The sequence below is a fragment of the Protopterus annectens genome, chromosome 11.part0 (genome assembly GCF_019279795.1).
Source record: "Protopterus annectens isolate FY-2018-M chromosome 11.part0, PAN1.0, whole genome shotgun sequence".
NCBI lineage: Eukaryota > Metazoa > Chordata > Ceratodontiformes > Protopteridae > Protopterus > Protopterus annectens.
In genome coordinates, this window is record NC_056745.1 from 1,521,190,252 (window position 1) to 1,521,216,027 (window position 25,776).

Here is a 25,776-nt window from a genome sequence, read left to right on the forward strand (position 1 = left end):
ACTAGGGAAAAGGTCATCAAAAGGACTTTCCACGGCCACAAACACCACATTAGTGTGCCCCAATCACATCACATCCCAGGCTGCTTAATAAATAACATGACACATGATCTCTCTGTTCCACTTGAATCACTTTTCAACTGGAGCCTACAGTCAGGTTTTGTGCCCAAGGAATAGAAGATGGCTACAGTCATTCCTCTGCACAAAGGAGATCCCAACACTGATCCAGGTAACTACAGGCCCATAAGTCTGACTGGCCTCATGTACGGCCATGGAAAGAAACATCATGGACATGATAAATGAAGACACAGGTAACCTGCAAACACTAGACCCATCACAGTACAGTTTTGTCAAGGTCATCCATATTAAATCTGTGGATTTTTTGAGAGGGTCACCAAAACACTGGATGAAGGCAAGGCTGTACACACAGCTTACCTCACAGACAAGCTCAATAATTTAGGAATAAACCCTTTTTTAAATTCACAGATTCATGTGTGTGTGTGCTAGGCTAATGGCCCTGGAGCCTTTACAAGCCTAGCCCATAGGATTACCCTGGCATTGTGCCACCAGACCCTAGTTCCCAGTGCCTCTGTCAAGTAGAGCCAATGGAGTGATCATCTACTGGATAGCCAACTGGCTCACTGATATGACCCAGGAGGTTAAAACAGGTGAGGCCACCTTCACCAAAAGGCCAGTCACTAGCAGTCTCTCCTAGGGCTCAGTATTGGGCCTACTCTTTTTTTGGCATCTATTTCTCTGAAATGGAAGTAATTGCTGAAGGTTTATGGCTGACTAAATTTGCAGATTATTGTAAGCTGGGAGTTATCATTGACACCCCTACAGACACTAGCATTCTTCAAGAAGGTCTATCTCAGACTAACAAATGGTGCCACAGTCAGACCTAAGAAATGCATAATTGTACCCTTTGGGAGGTTCACCCTCCCGGCTAATTACCATGTTGATAATATGCTTCTAAGAGTTGACACAGTGGTCAGGGATCTGGTACATAAGTAGACAGTAGCCTTACCTTTGACCACCATGTGGCCCACAGTGGTGAGAAAATCCTTTTATACAAGTAAGGGCATGGCACTTTGGTCCAATGAGGTCATCATCCTACTGTACTATGCCTATATCACACCAATCATATAGTATAATGCTCCCTTCAGTATGTACTTGAGCAGGCATATGCAGCAACTAGAGATTCCTCAGCGGTTCCTTACAAAAAGAATACAAGGCGTAACAAACCTCTCTTATGCACACAGTGCCTTAAAAACCTTTCCCTCTACTCAGTCTTCTATAGACTGATGAGGGGTGATCTATGCCTGGCTTACAAGGCATCCGTAAACCTCACACTTATGAATCTCTTCCATATTTGCAAGTCAAACAGTACCAGAAATACAAGGTTTAGGAACCAGAATTTTGTCTGTGACTTAATCCTATGAAACAGGCTTCCCATCCATACGAAGGTGAGTTTGTCTATTACCCAGTTTATGTGTAACCTAGACCAGTGAATGGGGATTAGGAAATTTATACCCCAGGCCTGGCACCCATGTCCCTTATGGACAGTGGTGGTTATAAATGCCTGGCCCTCAATGTCTTGCTTGGATACAGGACGTCATTATTCTTTTGGGAAAACTTAGCTAGACTTTGCAATGCCCTTGGGTTGTTAGCCTAATAGCAATCTATGAATCATTTGAAACAATGACTAAAAGGAGGAAAAAGTCCTACTTAAGTAGTCCCTTAGGAGTCTGAAGGAGGGAAAGAAGATCTAACAGTGGCTACCTTGTCAGCAGAAAAGAATGAACAGCCAAATGGCACCAAGTGTGGTGAGGCAGGTAAGGCTGCATAACCTGGCAATTACCTGAAAAAGGACTGCCGCTGCAAATGACATTTCACTACACAGGTAAGCGGCTTCTTACAAAACATTTCAGACTAGTACACTGAATAGTTTCTTCCAGAACTAGTCTCTCCATTGGCCTGTATGCCTCAACAATGTTTTAACCTGCATTTTTCTCATATCAGACAGTAAAGTTATAGATCAGACCATGAACCCCATTCTGTTATTAAGATAAGGTTTATACAACCACTGCTGAAAAACGGCATCTGCCCAGTCGGACTAACCTGGTCAACAAATGTCAGATAAATACATAAATAACTAGTCTATCAACAGCCAAATACCAAGTCATGATACAGTCACCTCCCACAACACCAAGAGCGCCAGCACCATGTTCGTGAAGGAGCTAAAGCATAAATTAATAGTGAGTTGTAGAGACCAACAGCACCACACTCGTGAAGGAGCTAAAGCAAGAAGGAATATGGAGTTGTAGAGTCCAAGAGCACCAGAACTCCCGCTCATGAAGGAGCTAAAGCAAGAAGTAATATAGAGTTGTAGAGTCCAGGAGCGCCAGAACCCCGCTCATGAAGGAGCTAAAGCAAGAAGTAATATGGAGTTGTAGAGTCCAAGAGCGCCAGAACCACGCTCATGAAGGAGCTAAAGCAAGAAGTAATATGGAGTTGTAGGTCCAAGAGCGCCAGAACCCCGCTCATGAAGGAGCTAAAGCAAGAAGTAATATGGGGTTGTAGAGTCCAGGAGTGCCAGAACCCCGCTCATGACGGAGCTAGAGCAAGAAGTAATATGGAGTTGTAGAGTCCAAGAGCGCTAGAACCATGCTCATGAAGGAGCTAGAGCAAGAAGTAATATGGAGTTGTAGAGTCCAACGGCGCCAGAACCACGCTCATGAAGGAGCTAAAGCAAGAAATAATATGGAGTTGTAGAGTCCAAGAGTGCCAGAACCACGCTCATGAAGGAGCTAAAGCAAGAAGTAATATGGAGTTGTAGAGTCCAAGATCGCCAGAACTCCGCTCATGAAGGAGCTAAAGCAAGAAGTAATATGGAGTTGTAGAGTCCAAGAGCGCCAGAACCCCACTCATGAAGGAGCTAAAGCAAGAAGTAATATGGAGTTGTAGAGTCCAAGAGTGCCAGAACCACGCTCATGAAGGAGCTAAAGCAAGAAGTAATATGGAGTTGTAGAGTCCAAGAGCGCCAGAACCACGCTCATGAAGGAGCTAAAGCAAGAAGTAATATGGAGTTGTAGAGTCCAAGATCACCAGAACCACGCTCATGAAGGAGCTAAAGCAAGAAGTAATATGGAGTTGTAGAGTCCAAGAGCGCCAGAACCACGCTCATGAAGGAGCTAAAGCAAGAAGTAATATGGAGTTGTAGAGTCCAAGAGCACCAGAACCACGCTCATGAAGGAGCTAAAGCAAAAAAGTAAAAAAGAGTTATAGAGTGACATTCCCTCAGCTCAACACGGGGGTGGGGACTACTAAGCAGTGTTTGCAAGCTGATGTAGTCGAGGATATGGTTGAGCTATGACACCAGCTATGGTACCGGGTCAGAGTTCTTCAGGTCCATTTAGAAGATCCAGTCAAAAGGGACTGCAAGAAAGCGTAGATCCCAACTCTCTGCTGAGAAAGCAGGACTCTGATTCTACTCGTAACAAAGAAGGATGAGGATCCTTAGGGAATTTATCACCAGGGCCGGTGCTATAAAGCCAAAAATTCCCCAAAAGGATGCACTCAGCAGCACTCGCAGAGGCCTACCGCCACTTACCTCCCTTTTGCATTCATAAAATATGCATGCATCTAAAAATATGAAAGAGGTTGGTAGATGAGGCATAACAGTCTGAACAACCTCCACAGTATGTTTACACTGAGCAACATAACTGGTTTGGACAGCCCTACGTAGTAGAAAATACGGGTTAGTCTGCGGAATAAACAATGAAAAATCCAGAAAAACAGATGCACTACAACAGATAAAAAAGGCAGCATAAGTGAAAACACAGGAAGTCAAGATAAACATTAACTGACTAGAAGAAGAGAAAATGTGAAATAAAAAGGATATAAAGTAAAAAGGAAGGCGAGTAGCTACAACTCAAAGAGCTGTGTCGCTACATAAATGCGCTAATGACTCATTTCTTTTGTAACTGGTTATTTTTTTATCAGTTTTCATATTGCTTCATTATTTGTCATTTTTTTCTCTTATCTTGAGCTGCTTTACTTTCTCGTGCCATATTTTATCATCATAGTTTTATATTTGTATTTTTGTCACTCTGCAGACTGCTAGGGTTCGATGAAGATGTCAAACAGTCCCTCAAGGTTTTCTTTCCTAAGCAGGACATCAGCAGAAAGCGAAATTGTGCCTTTTTATCAGAGGTAATGCAACAACCAGGTTTACATAGACTGAGGGAGGAAGAAAGGGGATGAAGTCCTCTGCAAGGGAGAAAAGCTGCCAGGAGCATACTTCAGACTCCACCCAGTCTGCTTTGAGACTGAGGAGGAGAGAAGGCAGTCCACTGCAGACTGATTAACCTGTTTAGAAGGAAGCAGTGATACTGCCTGCCAATAAAGTGACACTCTAACAAAGGACAAAGTGAGAGTCTGCCTGAAAAAGTAAGGCGATGACACAGCTGATTAAAAAGCAAAACTGGACTAAGTAGTTAGACCCGTACAACAGCTTAATTCTGTCTATGCTGTCTGCAAACTGCTGAGCAGTACTCATTGACTAACTTAGGTCAGCAGAAGACTGGTCAAGAGTGAATGTAGGTTGGCTGTTGTAGGAACACAACCACTTCCACTGGAGGTGGGGAGGGATGTAGCTGTAGTATCAGAAAGATATCCTAATAGAAAAGAGGCAGCAAGCTAGCTTGCAATTTTTTGGAGGAGGAGAAATTAATTTTGAGCATTTTGTGGAAATCAAACGGGTGCAATGTCATTTTCTCACATATAAAAATCAAGATCTGTATTTTAAGGGCAAGTAAGGCCAGTTTTGACAGTAAAACTGTGGTATGAAGAGCTACTAGAATTGCTGCATGCCAAAAAAATCAGGATGCCATTGCCAACAGAAAAAATAAAAACGGTATTGTGGCAGGGCTGGATAACACTGTGCTGAATGAAAGAGTTCAGAATTACCAAAAACAAAAAAAAAAAAAAAACAAGAAAACATAAAAATGCTGCAGACAGTCCATTCTGTGACCATTCATACCCACATACTTAGCTTTCTTATTTATTAATTTACTTTATTTTGCATTTGCTAATTGGGCTGGAGCACCTGGGTCCTGGAGGGGACAGATGGGAGGGGCTGGGGTAGGAAACAGCAATAAATGCTCACTTGTCCATCCTTGAGGGATGGAAGCAGGCAGGCATCCTGGCCTGTAGCAATAGTGATACCCACTGGAGGCTGGGTGAAGCATAATGGCATGAAGGTCAGGGGTCAAGTCCACACAAAGCAATGTGTCTGTGCACTGTAGACAGAGTTGGTGCATGTAAGCTTTCATTTCTCCATTGGTGCTCAATATTGTGGGTTGGGCAATGGGACGCACAGTAAGCAAATTCACCGTGCCAAGGCCTCCCCTATCTAACAAAGAAGGATGCCACCACCGGAGCTGACTTCTGTATTACCACAATCAGGGGCAATTAAGTATTGCCCCATTTCCAATTACATGCCCATTACCATATAGCCCCTGGGCTGGCAGGATAAGCTGTATCCTTGTCAAGAGGGGACAGAGAGGAGAAGGGGAGCTCCAACGGGTTGACTGACGGTGACAGCATCACTGTACAGAAAAAACTGCTTCACTAAAAAGCACCGCTGCAGCATTTCTGTACTTTCTGGAATGTGGTTCTCCATCTTTACAGATACGAAAGCACTGTTAACAGTATATGTCACAGTAAATCTAACATAAGGTACTCATTCTTAGAAACACACTGCAAATGTTCAAAAGTGGAAAAAAAAATCTTACATAACGGGCCAGTCAGGGTATTGTCCCACTCAAGCAAAGAAATACCCTCCAAATCTTGATACTGTTGCAGATCCACCGAATCCAAATGTCTGGAAAAGACAAACATGAACCGAATGTTAGTTAATTAAAAAATATAACTGAAATGACTTAAATCCCTTCCAAAACACAGTCATATGAGATACTCACCATAACAGTAGAAGACTAGTTTGTTTCTCTTCACAGGGCTGGATGGGTATACCTGCCTTAAAAGGCAGCCGAGTAGAAGACTAGTTTGTTTCTCTTCACAGGGCTGGATGGGTATACCTGCCTTAAAAGGCAGCCGAGTAGAAGACTAGTTTGTTTCTCTTCACAGGGCTGGATGGGTATACCTGCCTTAAAAGGTAGCCGAGGCTGGCACTGATTCTTCTCCATATGCAATGATAAAATGTAGCCTATGAACTGTTACTGACTGCAAATGTTATGTACGTAAGTTGGTCAAAGCTTTTATCAACAGCACTAGCAGCCACAAAAGGGCTCCACAAACTAAACTGGGATTACCACAAGGGATTACCACAAAACAGAAACTGTAATAAGTAGGTCAATTCCTCTCACATCCAGGTATGAAGGTAAATAGGGATGTCGCTTTCCTCTGAAGAAAAAGAAAACACCATTGTTGTGGTGTTTGATATAGGTTCTACAGTGGATGTAATAAGTTTATACACCTGTTAAAATGTCAGGTTTTCATGACATAAAAAAATGAGACCACAATAAGTCATTTCAAAACTTTTCCCACCTTTAATGTGACCTATAACCTGTACAATTCAAATGAAAAACAAACAAATCTGTTAGGGGAATAAAAAATAAAAAAACGCTGGTTGCATAAGTGTGCAAATCCTTAAAGTAATACTTTGTTGAAGCACCTTTTGCAGGTATGATAATATATCTGCATTTGGACATCATTTGGAGGAATGGCATTAGCTGTTTGCAAGAATATTTACAGTTAGAAATCTATCTTAGTACTGAGGGAAGGAGGATAAAGTTTAGATTAGAGTCTGTGAAAGCCAACCACAAAGCTCATCTGAGGGGCAGCATACGCTGCTGTTGAACAAAAAACTGATGAACCACAATATTAATATAACAGAAAGATAGCCCTGAGGTAGATTTGTGGGGACGTGACACTGGTGAAAGTGATGCAGAGATTTCTCTTTCTTAGAAAAAAATTCACCCATAAATCAACAGATTTTATTCTCTGTGATACAAAGAATAGTGGCAAAATTAACAACAACGGACACCAAGGGATAAAGCCTTTCCTTTCCCTTTGGGGAAAATGTCATCCCCACTAATTATGACATTAATAACAACGTACTAAGCACGCAATCAGTCGTGAGGGACTTGGGCACCCAGGTTGACAGCAACCTGGCTTTTGAGCACCACATTGTCTCCATTGTACGGAAGGCTTTCTACATAGCCCAACTCATAAATAAGGGTATTTCATCCAGGAACAAAGAGGTCATAACATCCCTGTACTCCTCTCTTATTAGACCCATTATCGAGTACAATACCCCCTTCAGCATGTACCTTGCCAAACACATGCATCAGTTGGAGAGACCACAGAGGTTCCTGACCAGGAAAATCCAGGGTCTCAAACACCTATCCGATACAGATAGGCTAAAAGCCCTGTCCCTCTACTCAGTCTCATACAGACTGCTCAGAGGTGACCTGTGTCTGCCACCCCTGGGATTCTGGGTACTGGCTATGGCTCTTGCCACACCTATAGTGTATTTTTTAGGCAGTGTTCCAAAGACCAAAATTCCACCATAACAGCTACAAACAAATGCAATCTGAGGGTCAAGCTGTTCAATGCTAGAAGTCTAAATCTCATGATGCACTCACTCAAAGCTCTCCTCAAAATGGAGAATGTCGACATCTGTGCTGTAACAGAGACCTAGTTTAAAGAGGCAGAAATCACCCCTGCGCTCCCAGGCTACAACTCATCCCATACTTTTTGGCCCAAGAATATGGCCGGAATCTACAAAGGCAGTTGTGTCTCCATATTCTTAAAGGATACGCACACCTCTAGACTGGTAGCCCAGGATAATGTATCCGAGATACTTCTGGTACAACTAACACTGTGTAAGACGGCGATACAAGTCATAGCCTGGTACAGAACCCCAAACATGTCCCTAGACTCTCACTCCAAATTCCTAAGCACCCTGGAATCTATCATGATCCAACCCAATACTCTCATACTGGGTGACTTCAACTACCCTTCCATCAACTGGGAAACCTGTTCAAGTACTAATGTACAGGCCCAACGCTTTCTGGAATTTATCGATTACAAAGCCCTGGACCAGCTCATTCTGATGCCACTAGAGGAAGCAACATCCTCCACCTGGTTATCACCAACATGGGAGACCGTTGCTCCACACCTATAGTCATTTCCTCCCTGGTTAAATCTGACCACAAACTGATCACCATGGAAATCTCCATCTCACCTACACCCCCTGCTAAGGTGACCACCCTGAACAACTTCTCTAAAGCCAACTTTGGGCTCCTAAAAACAGAAGTGGCTAACTTCTCGGCACCCGTGTTAATGGAAAATAGCTGCATGACTGCCGAATCATACACCAATGCACTGTACGGGCATGTACACAAATGCAGGGACCTTGCCATACCAAACAGAACTAAGACTCTCTCCTCCAAAAAAGGGAAGCCAATCTGGTGATCCCCAGCCATCAATAAACTCTACAACAAAAGGAAGAAACTACTGCAGAAAAAATTAAGTCACAAGACTGGAAAACCTCCCTTATCAGTCTCAACAAAAAGCTGAGATCCATTATTAAATCATCTAAAGCCACCTATAAAGGCAGAATTGCAGCTGACACCAAAAACAACCACAAAGCCTTATGTAGCTATATCAAAAACCTCAAAGGCAATATCCAAATTTGCTCTGAGTTACTGCACAATGGCACCTCTTATACTGTGCCAACAGATATATCCAACATACTGGTCGACAGATTCAGTGCCAACTTTACCCCTCCCACCCCTCAAGGGCCTTATCACAATACCAGAAGAAAGCCTGGTACTCACCATTCCTGTGGCACAGGTAAAAGCTGCACTGTCCAAGGCCAAGAATACAGCTTCCATTAGACCTAATAATATCTCTGGCTGCATCCTACATGAACTACAAAATGATCTGGCACCACATCTGTGTGCCCTGTTCAATCACAGCCTTACCTCAGGCTATGGTGCACTGCTACAATCATCCTGCTCCATAAAGGGGGAGCAACTGCAGACCATGGAACTATTGCCCCATTAGCCTGATGAGTCTGGTATGCAAAGCTATGGAGCACGTCATCAAGGACCTGCTTAACAAAGATATAGGCAATCTCCAAACTCTTGACCCCACACAGTTTGGCTTTGTCAAGGGGAGATCCTGCCTGCTGAATCTGGTTGACTTCTTCGAGGCAGTCACCAAAGCTGTGGATGAGGGTAAGGCAGTGCATACAGCCTACCTCAACCTGTCCAAGGTATGTGATACCATTCCTCACTTGGGTATCATTGATAAACTCACCAAACTAGGCATCAATCCTTACATTACTAGGTGGGTTGCAAATTGGCTCACTGACAGGACCCACAGAGTGAAAGTTGCGGATTCCAAGTCAGACTGTCGACCAGCCATGAGTGGAGTCCCACAGGATTTGGTCCTGGTCCCTCTCCTGTTTCGCATCTACTTTTCAGAAGTCCAGGCCAACACAGAAGGACTCTGGCTGACCAAGTTCGCTGATGACTGCAAGACAGGAGTCATTATCAACTCCCCAAGTGATGCAGACATCCTACAAAAGAGTTTCTCAGAGACCAATGACTGGTGTTGGAACTGTGGCCTGAAGCTTAACACCAAACAGGGGTGGCTTGTGCTATAGGACTGCAGGGCTGCAGCCCTCCCACCTAGAAAACAAATAAAAATAAAACTGAGAAACACAAAAACAAACACTGCAATTCCCGGAAGTCTGCGCATGCGCTAATACTTTCAGACTGCATTCTCAGCAATCTAGATAGGGGGGAAAGACATCTCGGCCCCAAGATGCCCAGCAGTCTGTGTGGTGGTGACATCATGGAATGGAGGCACTCCGGACTGCAGCAGCAGCAGGCGGGACCAATCAAGATGCAGCTAACGAGGTGCACTGGACCAATCGCGAGGAATAGGGTTGCTCAGCAGCAGCAAAGGGACTGTTTGGATATCATCAGCGGCAAGGTAAGTGTGTGTGTAATGCCCCAGTTGCTATATACTGGTGGCTAGAGCAAACTTATGGTGGTGTGGTAGGGAATACCTCAGGCTTGAACCCCGTACCTTGTATGAGGGCTTGAATTCCCTACCCACCACCATTTGTAAAAAAATTTGCAGATTTTTGCCTCATATTTGATCTGTTCTGTTCCTCATAATATCTGTGGTTTCTAAATATTTAAATGCTTAGTTATTTGATGGTGCAGTGGTAGCATTGTTGGCTCACAGCTAAAGGTTCTCAGGATTGATTCTTGGCTGGGGTGCCTTCTGTGTGGGGTCTGCATCTTCTCCCTGTGTTTGTGTGGGTTTGCTTTTTTGTCCTCCCATGTTACAAAGACATCTGTCTGCATTATTTCTTCCTGGGCCTCTGCTGAAAATTGTTTTTTTGTTCCAAGTCAGACTGTCCTGGTTAACAAATGTTAAATAAAATTGACAGGCATTTCAGACTTCAGGTTTCTGAATGTTTAATTCCTTAAATATTTGATGGTGCAGTGGTAGCATTGTTGCCTCACAGCTATAGGTTTTCTGGTTTGATTCTTGGCTGGGGTGCCTTCTGTGTGGAGTCTGCATTGCCTCCCTGTGTTTGTGTGGGTTTGCTATGGTGTCCTGCCATTTTACAAAGACGTGTCTGTAGTATTTCTCCCTGGGCCTCTGCTGAAAATTGTTTTTGTTCTGTCGGACTTTCCTGGTTAACAAGTGTTAAATAAGTAAAATTGACAGGCATTTGAATTTCAGACTTCATAATTCTTCATAAAATACATAGTAACACAAAACCTTTTATTCTAGCAATTTTCTAAGTTTATAAGATGTGTGTGTCTTTTGGCATTTCCCGGTTAGGGGTCACCACAGCGGAACTCTGGTCCGCTAATGATTGGCAGTAGATTTTTACGTGCCGAATTGCCAGCTCTGACGCACAACCTTCAACGAAGGTACGCTCATTCACGCATGTCTCTACACAAAAGACGCTCTAGCTGAGAATCGAACAGGACGTCTTACTGTGAGGCGACAAAGCTACCACAGTAAGACATTGTCTAAGTTTATAAGATGAATAATTGAAATTTGTCCCTATTTTTGGGACTGTATTCCCTCATTATTGGCTTCATCCAGTTTTTTGTGCTAAGGTTGACAGCTATGGCAAGAACTGAATTCACTGAATATATTTGAGGGCTGTATTCCCTCATTACTGGGTTTGTCCAGGTGTTTTGTGCTAAGAGGTTGACAGCTACGGTGAAAACTGAATTCACTAAATGATAGCCATTTAAGTTTCAATCTTCCTCTCTTTCACAAAGCAGCTAATTTGGCGTAGTGGTATGTTGCTCTGACTGTTTTGCACAGGGACTTTGGCAGCAAAATGTATGGTGGTAACACAGCATTTTACTCTAGCAACTTTCCAAGATTATACAAGCAATGTTTAATGTGTCCCTGGTTTTTGGGCTTTTGAGCCCCCCCCCCCAAAAAAAATGTTGGCTTTTTCCAGATTTATTGTGCTGCGAAGCTGAGATGCAGATGAGTATTGAGTCGATTTTACAATGAGCTGAGAGCTGCAGGGGAAGAGAAGTTTAGTGCTGCCTATGCTAAGTTGGCTTGCATTGTTAATAGCACAACAGGTTGTGTAATTGCTTTTGATGCTGAAGGCTGTGGGTTCTACTCCCACAAGAGGTGGATGCTACCGTACTGAGAATGTCCTCATTGGCAAAGATACTAATTATGAACCTGTTATCAGTTTGCCATCCATTTCCTATTGCAATATTACTAGCTTATAATTTTTTTTAATGTAATATAGACAATTTATTCCTCAGGGCAACAGACACTTTATTTTTCGATGAAACCATGAAATGTAACGGTGTTTGCTAGCAGCAACCTCTTCATTAGTTACAGATTTCTTTAATGCGGAATTATTTAGATGACTTTTACTTCTTCAGAGATTGTGCATATTTACTGATAATGGTGGACTGTAGAAGTTTGAGTAGACTTTTATGATGGAAATGTTCTGAACTGGGCAGTTTTGTCATTATTGGTGCATGCATTTTGTTTCATTGTTTACTGGAAAAAATGTTCTGAATTGGGCAGTTCTGTCATTATTGGTGCATGCGTTTTGTTTCGCTGTTTACCGGAAAAATGTTCAAAACAATAAATTTAAAACGCCCTCTAACAACTGTACTGTATTGTACAAGGAATATAATTTAGTACAATCAGGAAGGTGTATCAAAGAGCACATGTATGTTTCATGTGCAAGGGGCCTATGATTTGAAAACAGCCCAAAGTTAATCTTTATCTGCCACTGGCAAAATGTATTTTCTTTGAATGTGGGTTTCAATGCTGTTTCAATGAATGTGAGTTTCAAGGGCAGAGAAGTTTTAATGCTAAGTCTGTTTTCATTGTGAGATTGCATTGCTTTGTATAGCAGATGTCATAGTGTTTGTGCTGTAAAATGCAAAATAAATCTTTCAAATGAAATCCAAATCATCATAGAAGTAAAGCAGTATGCACATTAGTGTTATGGAGTGAAATAGCCAAGTAATGGATCATTGGAATGGCTGCAGGGGTGAGGCTCCATTCGACCATGATTTTGTGAGGGGGAAGGGTGGCAAACTCAAACAGCCCCTGCTGAACTATACCTCTCAACTGTCCAGATTTTCACAGAATGAATAGATTTTTGCTTCTTGTTTTTGGTTTGTTCCTCATAAAATTTGTGGTTTTCTGGCAAATCATTTAGGAATTAAGTCACTAAATAATGACACACTGAGTTTCAGACTTCATAATCTTCAGAAAAATGCATGCTAAAGTAAGACCTGTTATTCTATCAACAGTCTCAGTTTATACAAGAGCAATTTTTAGTACTGTTTATATGTTCCCCCAATATATTTAGCCTTGTCCAGATTTACTGCATTAACAGGTTGAGAGGTACATGCAAATAAATTGCTTTATAGAATTAGGCATAGCCAACCTCTCAACTGTCCCCGATTTTAGCTCAAAATGTTGCTCTTCCCCTAATAATCCCTCTGCAAAATAGCAATTTTGGAAGAAAACATGGAGGGCTTACAATTTAGAAATAACCGTAATAATCAGAGTTACAGATTGCTTTTATTTCACAAATGCATGTAGATTCTTTTATTTGGTCAGCTGCTCAAGTTAGCAGTACTAATATTAAAAATGTGTCCCTTCTTTGACAGGTTCCCAGCCATATTGTGTGGCTATTTTATATTTTTGCATCACATTTTGGTCCATTTTTCATAAAATTGTGTTTTTTTTTGGCAAATTAGTGGAAAATCATTAAAGACTGAAGTTAGAAAATAATGACAGACATTTGAGTTTCGGATTTCATACCCTTCAGAAAATTCATACTAATGCAAGACCTACTATTCTATTATCTTTTTAAGTTTATAAGAACAATATTTGAAAATTGTCCTTATTTTGGGCCTTTGTCCCACTTCTATGTATGGCTTTGTCCAGATTTCTTGCTCTGAGGTTGAGAGGTATGACAATGTGTCAGGGCCATCACAGTCAGCCAGAGACATTTCAAATTGTGACATACTTGTTGCACCCCAATCCCCCATGTAGTGACTCTGGATGTGTCCAAGCAAGGCAAGGAGCAGTTATGCAGTGTAAATGTGCAGAGTATCCCCCCATCCAAGGTAGACACAAGTACTACAGTGGCTTTTCATCTGTCCTTGATGTTGCAGAATGGTCTGGTTTCTGTCATATTTTTGTACTGTTGATTTATGCTTATTACTCAAAGTGCCTGTTGCTCTGTGTTTTAAAGTAGCAATGCTTTAATGACCATCAGGTAAGCTTGTCTGAGAACGTAAGATGCAAGTAAGCTTTAATGAGCATACTGTTAAAGAATTGCCAACATTGAAAGCCTTTCTATTGTTGCCATGCACAGAATACTTAACTAGATAATGTATAAGCCTTGGGTATTAGGTTCATACTAGGCTATCTGCCCTAGGGCATTTATAAGCCTAGCCAGAGTGTGTTTGGCTTTCGCCACCTATTTTAAATGAATTTTGCTATGCCCTTTTTCGAGGTTAGTATACTGTGCCTCTGTCTAACAGTGACACAGAAGTGATACCCAGGGTAAACCTATGATCTCCCATCCACTCATCAAGATTCCTCTTGAAGAGAGGGACTCTGCCTAACCTGGACTGGGATTTTATTCCAGTGTGAAGGGAGCCTCTGGGTTATGAATCTGTCCCTCCAGCATGTCCTATTTATTTCAGTGCTGAGGTTCAAGTCTCTCGAGCACATAGCTAAATGGGATTTGGATTTTTCTGAGGTGCAGCATGTCCATTAATTCCAGGTTGGACATGGCTTTATACGTCAGGCACAGATCGCCTCTGAGCAGGCGGTATGCCACTGAGTAGAGCTGGAGCTTCTTTAACCGGGCAGCATATGGCATCTGTTTGAGCCCTTTGATCCTCTTGGTGAGGTACTTTTGGGGGTCTTTCCAGTTGCTGCAGGTGTCTGGTAAGGTACATCCCAAAAGGGGCATTGTACTCAATTATGGGCCTGATGAGGGATGAGTAAAGAAGCACGATGACCTCCCCTGATCTAGATGTGAATCCCTTCATGATTAGGTGGGCTATATAAAATGTTTTTCTAACCACTTTGGCCATGTGGTTGTCAAATGAGAGATTGCTATCAACTTGGGTCCCCAGGTCCCTAATTACTTTTTCAGTACTTAATGGATTACCACCTATGTGGTAATTTGTGGGCACTTTGTTTTTACCAAAGGGGATGACTATACACTTTTTGGCATTTAGCTTGAGGCCATGGCTCTGGCACCAGTTGTCTGTTTCTATGAGGCCCTTTTGTATGCATATGACAGTATTTCTAATAAAAGACAGGATTACATTATTTTAAGAAGCTCATTACACTTGTTGGAGAATTCCAGTCATCTCTGCAGGCTTTACCTGTAAACTAAACAGAATGCCAATCTATCATGTGTGGTCCATAACCTGTGCAGTAATCCTTTAAGCAATGTATGTTGAGCTTGTTTCTTGTTTGCTTTTCATTTTTTACTTTGATCATGTTTTCCCCATGAAACAGGTAGATAGTTGTTGTCAGGCAGCAGGTCTTTTTAGGATAAGAAACATTTTTACAAGTGGGGGTATCACATAGATTGCTGCTTTCAGCATGTTACTTGGTCTTTTTATAAAGCTGAATATAAATTATAATTAGAAATGCAGTGCAAGGAGAAGTGGTTTGAGTTGAGTGCTGCTTGTTTTTCTTGTACTTGACTTTGACTGACATTCCAGTAATGTATTTAAAAAGTAATTTATTTTTTCATGCCTCACAACCTTTTTGTTTCCATCTAGATATTAAGTAAGCTGTCATGCAGCCAATAAATTAAAATATTTTTTTCTTCTACACTTATTTTGTCTTGATTGGACTCTCATAATGATGGTTTGGCACACAGGGCAGCGTATTTAATTAAAGTTAGTTTTTGTGGTTTTGAGCATAGCTCCTCCCCTTTCTAGTTGGTCACACCCTTCCCACTGACCCCACCCATTCAGCTGTCTCCTGCAACCCCCCTTTGATTTGAAGTCACCAGCCGCCACTGACGCCAAAAAATGCGCTATCATCTCCTTTGGAAAAAACTCAGTTCCCACGAATTACCACATTGATGGGAGCCCACTGAACACTAAAGGGGGCATAAGAGATCTGGGCACCCAGGTCGACAGCCACCTCACCTTAGACCACCACATTGCCACTGTGGTCAGAAAGTCTTCTATGTGGCACATCTTATAACCAAAGGTTTCGCATCCAAGAAGAAAGAGGTCATCATCCCTCTCTACTCATCCCTCATTAGACCAGTCATTGAATATAACGCCCCATTTGGCATGTACCTGACCAGACACCTACAACAGCTGGAGAGGCCACAAAAGTACCTCACAAAAAGGATCTTAGGCCATAAACACATGTCCTACATGGACAGTCTCAAGAAACTTCAGCTGTTCTCAGTCTCTTATTGTCTATTTAGAGGTGATCTCTGCTTGACTTACAAAGCCATGTCCAACCCAGCCCTACTTGAAATGCTACACCTAAAGAAATCCCAATCCCTCCATGCCACACGCTCCAGAGATAACAACCTCTTTACCACAATTAACTGAACATGCTGGAGGGACAGGTTTATCTCCCAAAGATTGCCCATACTCTGGAATAAGCTTCCCATACATGTCAAGCAGAGCATCTTGCCGGCCCTCTTCAAGAGAAATCTTGAAGAGTGGATGGGTAACAGAAAGTTCACACCAGGGATCATTCCAGTTGCCCTACTGGATAGGGGCACTGTGAACTAACATCGGGTGGCAATGTGCCTGGGCAATTTTTTTTGGGCTAGGCTTGTAAAGGCTCCAGGGCCATTAGCCTAGTACACACCTATGAACCTATGAACAAGGCCATTTCAGACACAGCCTTGATGGAGTTGCTGCATATCCGTAAGACAAACTCCACTCATGCAACCTGCACGCAAGGCCTTAACCTGGTCTGTGACATTAACAGAACTTGTTGGCGGGATAGATTTGTATCTCAAAGACTCCCCCGTCTGTGGAAAAGACTCCCTCTCCATGTCAAGCAGAGTACCTCTCTATCCCTCTTTAAGAGGAATCTGGACGACTGGATGGGAAACAGAAAATATACCCCTGGGATCCCACCTGTATCCCTGCTGGACAGGGGAAATAGGTGCTGACTTTGAGGGAACATGGGCGAAATTCTTGGCTAGGCTTATAAGGGCCTCCGGGTCAACAGCCCAGTATCATAGGTTCATAGGTATGCACTAGGCTAATGGCCCTAGGGCCTTTACAAGCCTAGCCCACAGAATTGCCCTGGCACTGTGCCGCCCATCATTAGTTCCCATTGCTTCTATCAAGTAGAGCCACTGGAGTGATCCCCGGGGTGAACTTTCCATTTCCCATCCACTCATCAAGATTTCTCTTGAAGAGGGCTAGTGAGGTGCTCTGCTGGACATGTATGGAAAGTCTATTCCAGAGCATTGGCAGTCTCTGGGTTCTGAACCTGTCCCTCCAGTATGTTCTGTTGATTGTGGTAATGGGGCTGAGGTCTCTGGACTTTGTGGTGTGGAGGGATTGGGATTTCTTTAGATGTAGCCTTTCTAACAGATCTGGGTCAGACATGACTTTGTAAGTCAAGCAGAGATCGATATGAGACAGAGAAAAGCTGGAGTTTTTGGAGTCTGTCCATGTAGGACATGTGTTTAAGGCCTAGGATCCTCTTTGTGAGGTACTTTTGTGGCTCTCCAGCTGTTGCAGTTGTCTACTGAGGTACATACCAAATGGAGCATTATACTCTATGATTGGTCTAACGAGGGAAGTGTAGAGAGACATGATGACCTCTTTCTTCCGGGATGCAAAACCTTTGGTAATGAGATGTGCCACATAAAAGGGCTTTCTGACCACAGTGGCAATGTGGTGGTCGAAGGAGAGGTTGCTGTCAACCATTGTCCCCAGATCCTTTATAACGCCTTTAGTGTTCAGTGGGCTCCCATCGATGTAGTAATATGACAACGCGTTTTTTGACATTAAGCTTAGAGCCATAGTTTCAACATCTGTCAATGGTCTCAGTGAGGCCTTTCTGTAGGATGCCTGCATCACTTGGGGAGTTAATAATGGATCCCAGCTTGCAGTCATCTGCGAATTTGGTCAGCCAGAGTCCCTCTGTGTTGGCCTGGACTTCTGAAAAGTAGATGACAAACAGGAGAGGACTCAGGCCTGATCCCTGTGGGACTCCACTTGTGTCTGGTCAGCAGTCTGACTTGGAGTCCGCTACTTTCACACTGTGTGTTCTATCTGAGCCAGTTTGCAACCCACCTAACGATATAGGGGTACAGAGCTTAGTTTCTGAAAAAAGCAACAAAACACCATCACTGATCTACGTCCATGAGCTCTAGTAACTCTCTGAGGATTTAAACTACTAGAATCCTACACAATTGCACTTTATAAGCACTTACATGAGTGCATGGATCGTGCTATCCCAAACAGAACCAGGATGCTATCCTCCAAAAAAGGAAGACAATCTGGTGGTCCCCTGCCATAAACAAACTGTCCAACAGAAGGAAGAAACTCTTGCAAAAGAGTAAAATCCCACGAGTGGAGGAGCTCCCTGGTCAGCCTCAGTAAGAAGCTGCGATCCCTGATAAAATCCTCCGAAGCTAGCTATGAAAACAAAATTGCCACTGATTCTAAAGACAACCAAAAAACATTCTATAGCTATGTCAAGAATCTCAATAACACTCAGATCTGCTCTGAGTTACAGCATAATGGCACTAAATATACAGACCCAACTGATATTGCCAACATCCTGGCAGATAGGTTCAGTGCTAACTTTACCCCCCTCTCATCCCCTAAAGAGCCCATCTCTATACCAGAAGAATGCAAAGTTCCTGTAATCACGGCTGCACAGGTAAAAACCACACTCTCCAAAGCCAGGAACACGGTATCCATGGGACCAGACAACATCCCAGGCTGCGTTCTACACGAACTACAGAACGAACTGGCACCCCACCTAAGTACCATGTTCAGTCATAGCCTCACCTCAGGCTTTGTGCCTGCTGAATGGCGCACAGCAACGGTCATCTCACTCCACAAGGGGGGAGCCACCACAGACCCCGGGAACTACCGCCCCATTAGCCTGACGAGCCTGGTCTGCAAGGCCATGGAACGTATCATCATGGAACTTATAAACAAAGACATTGGTAATCTCCAAACTCTGGATCCCACCCAGTTTGGGTTTGTAAAAGGCAGATCATGTCTCCTAAACCTGACAGACTTCTTTGAAGCAGTTACCAAAGCCGTAGACAAGGGTAAGGTGGTTCACACAGCCTATCGAGATCTTGCCAAGGCTTTCAACACCACCCCCCAATCTGGAATTATAGATAAACTCACTAAACTACGTATAAATCCCTACATCACAAGATGGGTTGCTAACTGGCTCACTGAAAGAATCCACACTGTGAAAGTAGCAGACTCCAAATCTGACTTCAGACCAGTGACAAGTGGAGTACCACACGGTTCAGTCCTGGGTCCTCTTCTGTTTGGTATCTACTTCTCTGAAGTACAGGCTAACACAGACAGTCTTTAGCTAGCGAAGTTCGCAGATGACTGCAAACTAGGAGTCATAACTGAAACTCCTAATGATGTGGACATCCTACAAAAGGGCCTCACTGAGACAGATGCCTGGTGTCAAAGCCATGGCCTCAAGCTCAATGCTAAAAAGTGCATCATCATCCCCTTTGGTAAAAACGCTGTACCCATGAACTACAGCATAGGCAGTAGTATACTTAACACCGAAAGTGTGATAAGAGACCTTGGGACACAGGTGGACAGTAGTCTCTCCTTTGATAATCACATCGCCACAGTAGTCAGGAAATCCTTCAACGCGGCACACCTCATCACAAAAGGTTTCTCATCCAGAAAAAAAGAGGTCATTGTTCCCCTCTACTCATCACTCATTAGACCCATTATAGAGTACAACGCCCCTTTTGGTATGTACCTCACAAGACATCTATAACAACTGGAAAGGCCGCAGAAATACCTCACAAAGAGGATTACCAGCCTCAAACAGATGCCCTACACAGACAGTCTCAAAAAACTCCAGCTTTACTCAGTCGCATATCGCCTACTCAGAGGTGATCTTTGCCTAACATACAAAGCTATGTCAAACCCAGAGCTGTTGGACATGCTCCACTTAAAGAAATCCCAAATCCTCCGAGCTACATGCTCTAGGGACCTAAACCTTGTCACCACAATAAACAGAACATGCCGGAGGGATAGATTCCTGACCCAGAGACTTCCCATACACTGGAATAAACTACCTATCTATATCAAACAAAGCTCCTCATTAGCACTCCAAGAAAAATCTTGATGACTGGATTGGAAATAGGAAATTCACCCCGGGGATCACCCCTGTAGCTCTGCTTGACAGTGGCACAGGAAAATAATTTTCTTGGGTGGCAAAAGCCAGGGTTCCATTTTGGCTGGGCTTGTATAGGCCCCAGGGCCGATAGCCTAGTACCTACCTATGAACTAACCCAATGCATACAGCTTTACTGTCGGAAGTGGTCCATTGTTTGTTTACAGGAGATGAAGGCTGCACAGGAAATGAAACGCTCCTCAGATTTTCCGATTTCTTTGCTTCTGAAAATGGATATGGATAACCGCCTTCCAGGAGCCATCCTCCACAAGATTAACGTCCATAAATATTCAAAATGTTGACAAATAATGGTGATAAAAAGACCCACTCTTTCTTTAAGAACAGCATAAGGATTACAACACAAACAGCCTAAATTTCTGAAACACCTCACTGCCTAAGTGCCAGCAGGAAGATGGCTTTCAATGTCCATACACCAAAGATGCTGTGCACATATATGAAGGGCAGGTTCGGTTACCATATCCAGAGCAAAGTACAAATCACAAGGTAGAATAAAGGCTCTCTGTGAAGCACAGCAAGAAAACATGTCTTGAAAAATAATCTGGTACTGCTACAGGTCAAAGGTGCATCTCCAAGAAGCATGCTGACTGGGTTCAACAAGTCTTGATGGATGAATATGATAGACCCTCAGGAACGGGATCAAAAATGTAGTCCAAGATTTGCGGAAGTTTATCTTGAAATGTTATGAAATCATGCTCTTTGCAATAATGAGATTTTCAAGTTCAACAAAAACGACTTGTTGGCAAAAGTCGTCTTTTCTCTGTCTTCCTGATGGAGCCACAAAGTTTGGTCTGAAAACTGTTCTCTTCTAGGAAAGAAAACACCATTATCTAAGTCATGAAATGTACTGACTCTAATCCTGGACATAGAATTCTACTCGGACTCTGGAAAAGAAGGTTTTCCCTAAGTGTAGAAGTGAAATACTATCTCTTCAAGGTGTGACAGCCATGGCTGGTTGTGGAAAAAACACAAATAGGAATCGAGGGCGTCCAGCAAAAAAGGCAGGGAGTTCCACATTCTAGAGACATATGAAGAATATAATGAGTCACCAGCTAAGCTGTGTTATTTAGAGATTAGAAAAGAAGGGCGTGGTCTGAGGAGTGTAATGGCCTATTTGAGAAGCGTAGTTGCATAATATTAGTGCTGGGAATTGTCAAGGTCTCTTTAGGAGTTTATGCATGAATAACAACTGGGAAAGATTTAAAGAGTGAAGCAATTCCAAACATGTTTTGCATATTAGTAGCAAATTTGACAATTTTGTTAAAAGCATTGGTAGGAATGAACAGGCTACATGTTTTCTGGCTGCTGTAGTGAGATAAGGTTTTATCCAGTCCAGTGCTCCAAGTTTTTGGAGTGTTTTTATTTTTTTAATTGCTTCCGTTATGTGGATATCAAATTTTAGGTTTTCATCAGTGATGACTCGTAGCAGCTTTTTATATGATACAAGTTCAGTATTATCTGAGGAGGTTAGAGCAAACAGTGTTTTTTTTTTTTCTGGTGACCTGTTTAGTGGTGAATAGAATTACCTTTGACATTTTGGGTTAAGGAATAGTTGAACATTATGTTCTAAGCCATGAAATGTACTGACTCTTATCCTGGATAAAGAATTTTACACCAACTCTAGAAGAGAGGGTCTTCCTTAAGTGATGGAGGTGAGATAGTATCTCTTCAAGATGGGACAGCCATGGCTGGTTGTGGAGAAAACAGACATGCCATGATCACAGCACAACTTATTATTTTGCTGTATTCTCCACTCATGTGACCTAAACGAAATGGGAGATCACTTAATGCAGACTGCTTTTCCAAGGTCCTTGGGGGGGGGTCCTTTTGTAAACTGGTCCAAAAGTGGGTAACTTAGCATGCTCCTAAGAGAGGTGATCAGATCCGTATTTGGCTGCCCTCAAGTAGAGGACTTCTCCTAAAAGACTTGGGAACGAGGCTGACACTCAATTTATATAAATTTGGAAAAGACCATTTGCTACAACATTACCTGTACTTGCAAATGGACTACCTATAAACTAAGCTACAGATACAGCACTACTTTGCAAATGTGCATGGTAAGCCTGCAATGGTGGTATGACCTTATGCTGCCTTGCCTGTTTATACATCACATGACCACTACGTTTTCAGAGTTTACCTGAAGAACTCTAGGATGCAGAATCTTTCTGTATGCACTGGTGTCAAAATAACATTTTCTTTTGTTTGATGTGCGTTATTCTTTGCATGGAAGCCTAACTGCAAAAATAGATGTTGTAGATGGCACTCAAGCTGGTATATAGCATATCCGCCACCAAGAAAACTAGGCTGAGACTGCAGTAAAGCTTGCCAATAATCAACTGCACCACCTGTAGCCACCAGTAAGTTTATTAAGATTCAGCTGGTGACCAACAATTGGAAGTTCAGCTCTTATTAGAGGTGAGATCTGTGGGAAGAAATAAATCTAACAGGTGTGTTGTCTGACAGGTGTGTTGTCTAACAGGTGTGTTGTCTGACAGGTGTGTTGTCTAACAGGTGTGTTGTCTGACAACACTGAGTGAGAAGGTAACTTTGAGACATCCTTATGCTAAGTCCTGCAATGGGTACCATTAACTATACCGCCTGACATCATCATCATCATCGACCTCTTTCTTCCATTTTCCGCATGAGGTTATGGTGTCACATCAGCTGTCGCCCTCTCACTTGATTCAATGCAACTTTCCTACATTCTTCAATAGTCAAGCTTTACTGTCACTGATCCTCTCTCACACAATCCATCCATCGTTTTGCTGGAACCCTTAATTTCTCTTCCTTCACCAGATTGTCTTCTGCTTTCATTTGCCATGTGCCCAGACCACCGTAATCTGTACTTTTTGATCTTCAATGCAACTGGGGTTACATTTGGCTTCTGCTCTGATGTCACAGTTTCTTCACTTGTCTCATAGCACTTGTCTCATAGTGTGTATCCTATCACCCATCTCAGGCACTGCATCTACTATCACCTATATCTTCCTCATCTGCTCTGCTTATACTGCACAGGTTTTTGTACCACACAGTCAAACCACTGTTTTGTACACCATACTTTTTAGCCTCTTTGGCATTCTTTGTCACACATTATCCCCAACACTTTGTGCCAGTGAGCTGCAGCCCCGCAGATTCTAGTTTTAACCTCCTCATTTAAACTTCTCTTCAACCACCTCTCCCAGATACATGAAGCTGTTAACCTTCTCCACTACTTTCTCTATCTCAGTTTTTAGCTTTTTCTGCTTCCCCACCCCCATTTAATGCCATTACAACTACCTTATATGTGCTCAGGTTTATCCAGTGGGCCTTCAATATTGAATGCCATTCCCATTCCCCTATCATTTGCTGGCATTCTTGCTTACAGTCTGCTTGTAATGCAACATCATCTGCATATAGCATCTTTACTGATCTGTCTTCATCGACCTGTTTGCTACTGCAGGGGCTCAGAACTGTGATGCACACCCACTCCCACTAGGAACCACTCTGTACGCTGTTTATACTTGTGTCACTGGCTCCTTGTACATAGCCTGTACTAATTCTACCAATGTTTCTTTTATCTTTTTTTTTGCAGATATCCAACAACAACATACAAACATCAAAAAGAATACACATGCAAACAATCTGTGTAGTCCAATTACTAAACAGCAAAATATAATAATATAATAATATACTGATGGAGCCAATACTACTGAAGAAAATGAAAGTTATGCACCTGCCGTAACAGTAGAGCTGTGTTGTCTGTCTCCATCTGGTTATGAAAGTTATGCACCTGCCGTAACAATAGAGCTGTGTTGTCTGTCTCCGTCTGGTTCAACCTGTGGGTTATCAGATCCAGCTTGGCTCGAGCACCAACCAAATCCCTCAGAATTCCAACTCTCCGGGTTCTACCTACCTTTTTCACAATCCCCTGTTCCTCAACAGACCCCTCAGATTGAGTTTGCCCTATCTAAAACAAGCTCTAAGCTACAATATTCCCAAAAGGAGGAGGACAAGTAACTCCAAAAACAAGGAGAAGATGACCTCCATTACCCGGTCATCTCAAATTAGAAAGTTTGCCAAAAAAAAATATAAGTGGGGGCAGGAGAGGATGGTTAAACCATAAAGAGACAGAGAACACAGACCTATCATTATGCTAAGTACATAACTTTCATATCCAATGTTGTCTTCTTTGTCTGGCTTCAACCTCTTGGGCAGAGTCCCCAGCTAAGAACTAAGAAAGGATATTCTGCAACACTGCGGAGCCAAAGGAAGTCCAGGATCTAGACTGAATATCTAACTTGTAAGTAACAAAAATATGATAGCCCACCCAAGTACCCACTGCACAAACTTCATCCAAGGATATTCTGGGTAATAAAGCAGCAGAGGTAGCCATTGTTCTGGCAGAATGGTGCTTAGGTTTGCCAGGCAAGGTCTTGCCTCTCAGGGCATAAGTGAAAGAGAAACAGTCCCACTTGGATAAAGTCACTTTTGACACAAGTCTGCCCAACCTAGATCTCAAAAAGGAAACAAACAACTGATTAGATTTTCTAAAGGCCTTGGTCCTGTCCAGATAAAGTCTGAATTGCCTATGCATATTCAAACAATGCAAAAAGTATCCATCCTTGTTCGAAAAATTGGGAAAAATACAGGAAGGTGAATACAGCTATTGAAATTACTCGCAAACGCCACCTTGGGCAAAAAGAAAGGATTCGTACAGATAGAAATCCTGCCTTTATGGAAAACCAAATAGCGAGGAGAGGAATCAAAAGCTTGTAACTCTGAAACCCTCGTAGCAGAACCAACGGCCACGAAAAATACGGTCTTCCAATTCAAGTTTGACATGACAGAATATTTGAAAGGAGGGTCTGCAAGGATTTGCAACACAAAAGGTAAATCCCAGTGTGGGAACAGATCCTGAACATGGGGATGAAACAAAAAGGGACCTTTGAGGAAAGCCTTGGAAATTTTGAGAGCCGCCAAAGGAATGTTAACCCTGCCCACTTAAAAGTTAGAAATAGCTGCCAATTGCACCTTAATCACAGAAAAACACTAGAGCCTGAATGAAACAACTGAGCAAGAAAATCCAGAATGGACTCCGAAGGAGTGGAAAAGGGATCAGAACTTTGAGATTCCACCCACAGAGCAAAACATTTCCATTTACTGGAATATACTTTCCTAGCAAAAAGCTTTTCAGACAAAGGCAAGACATGTACGATGCTATCAGACAGCTTGGGATTCCTGGCTATCAGTGGAACTGGAGAAACCATACGGTTGACTTGAGGGACTGTAGATTGGGAAGATCCAGACCTGCTGGATGAGAAATGAGATCCTAAATGTTATATAGAACCCAAAGGGGTAACTGCAGAAGAGGCCATAGGAAGGGAAAACGTAACTGATGAGGTCAAAAGGGGGCTATGAGAATCACTGTCACCCTGCAATGAGCTGCCTTCTGGAGAAATTTTACAATGAAAGGAACTGGGGGATAAGTGTACAGGAGTCCCAGGGTGCAAAGCATAGAGCAGAGCATCTCTGGGTGACTGCCCCTGAGGAGAGGACTAAGGCATAACAGATGCTGCACTTGGTGGTGGATGGAGAGAGGCAAACAGGTCGCAACATGGAGTGCCCCAATGTCAGAAGATTTGAGTCACTACCTTTGGGTTTAGAGACCACTTGTGAGGAAGCAGAATCTTCCTGCTCAGGCAGCCAGCCAGAATGTTGGACTTCACCAGGATATGCGCTGCAACCAGATGCTGAAATGAGATCACTCACTGCCATCTCTCATGGCCTCTCAAC

General features: G+C 42.8%; 1 protein-coding gene across 1 annotated transcript in view; it reads right to left on the reverse strand.

Moving 5' to 3' along the window:
- The window catches only part of LOC122815102 (protection of telomeres protein 1-like), a 1,603,082-nt gene that overhangs the window by 282,830 nt on the left and 1,294,476 nt on the right, over positions 1 to 25,776 (reverse strand). The window contains exon 11 of the mRNA XM_044087343.1: positions 5,796 to 5,884. Within this exon, the coding sequence (XP_043943278.1) occupies positions 5,796 to 5,884 (89 nt within the window). The remainder of the gene's footprint in view (positions 1 to 5,795; positions 5,885 to 25,776) is intronic.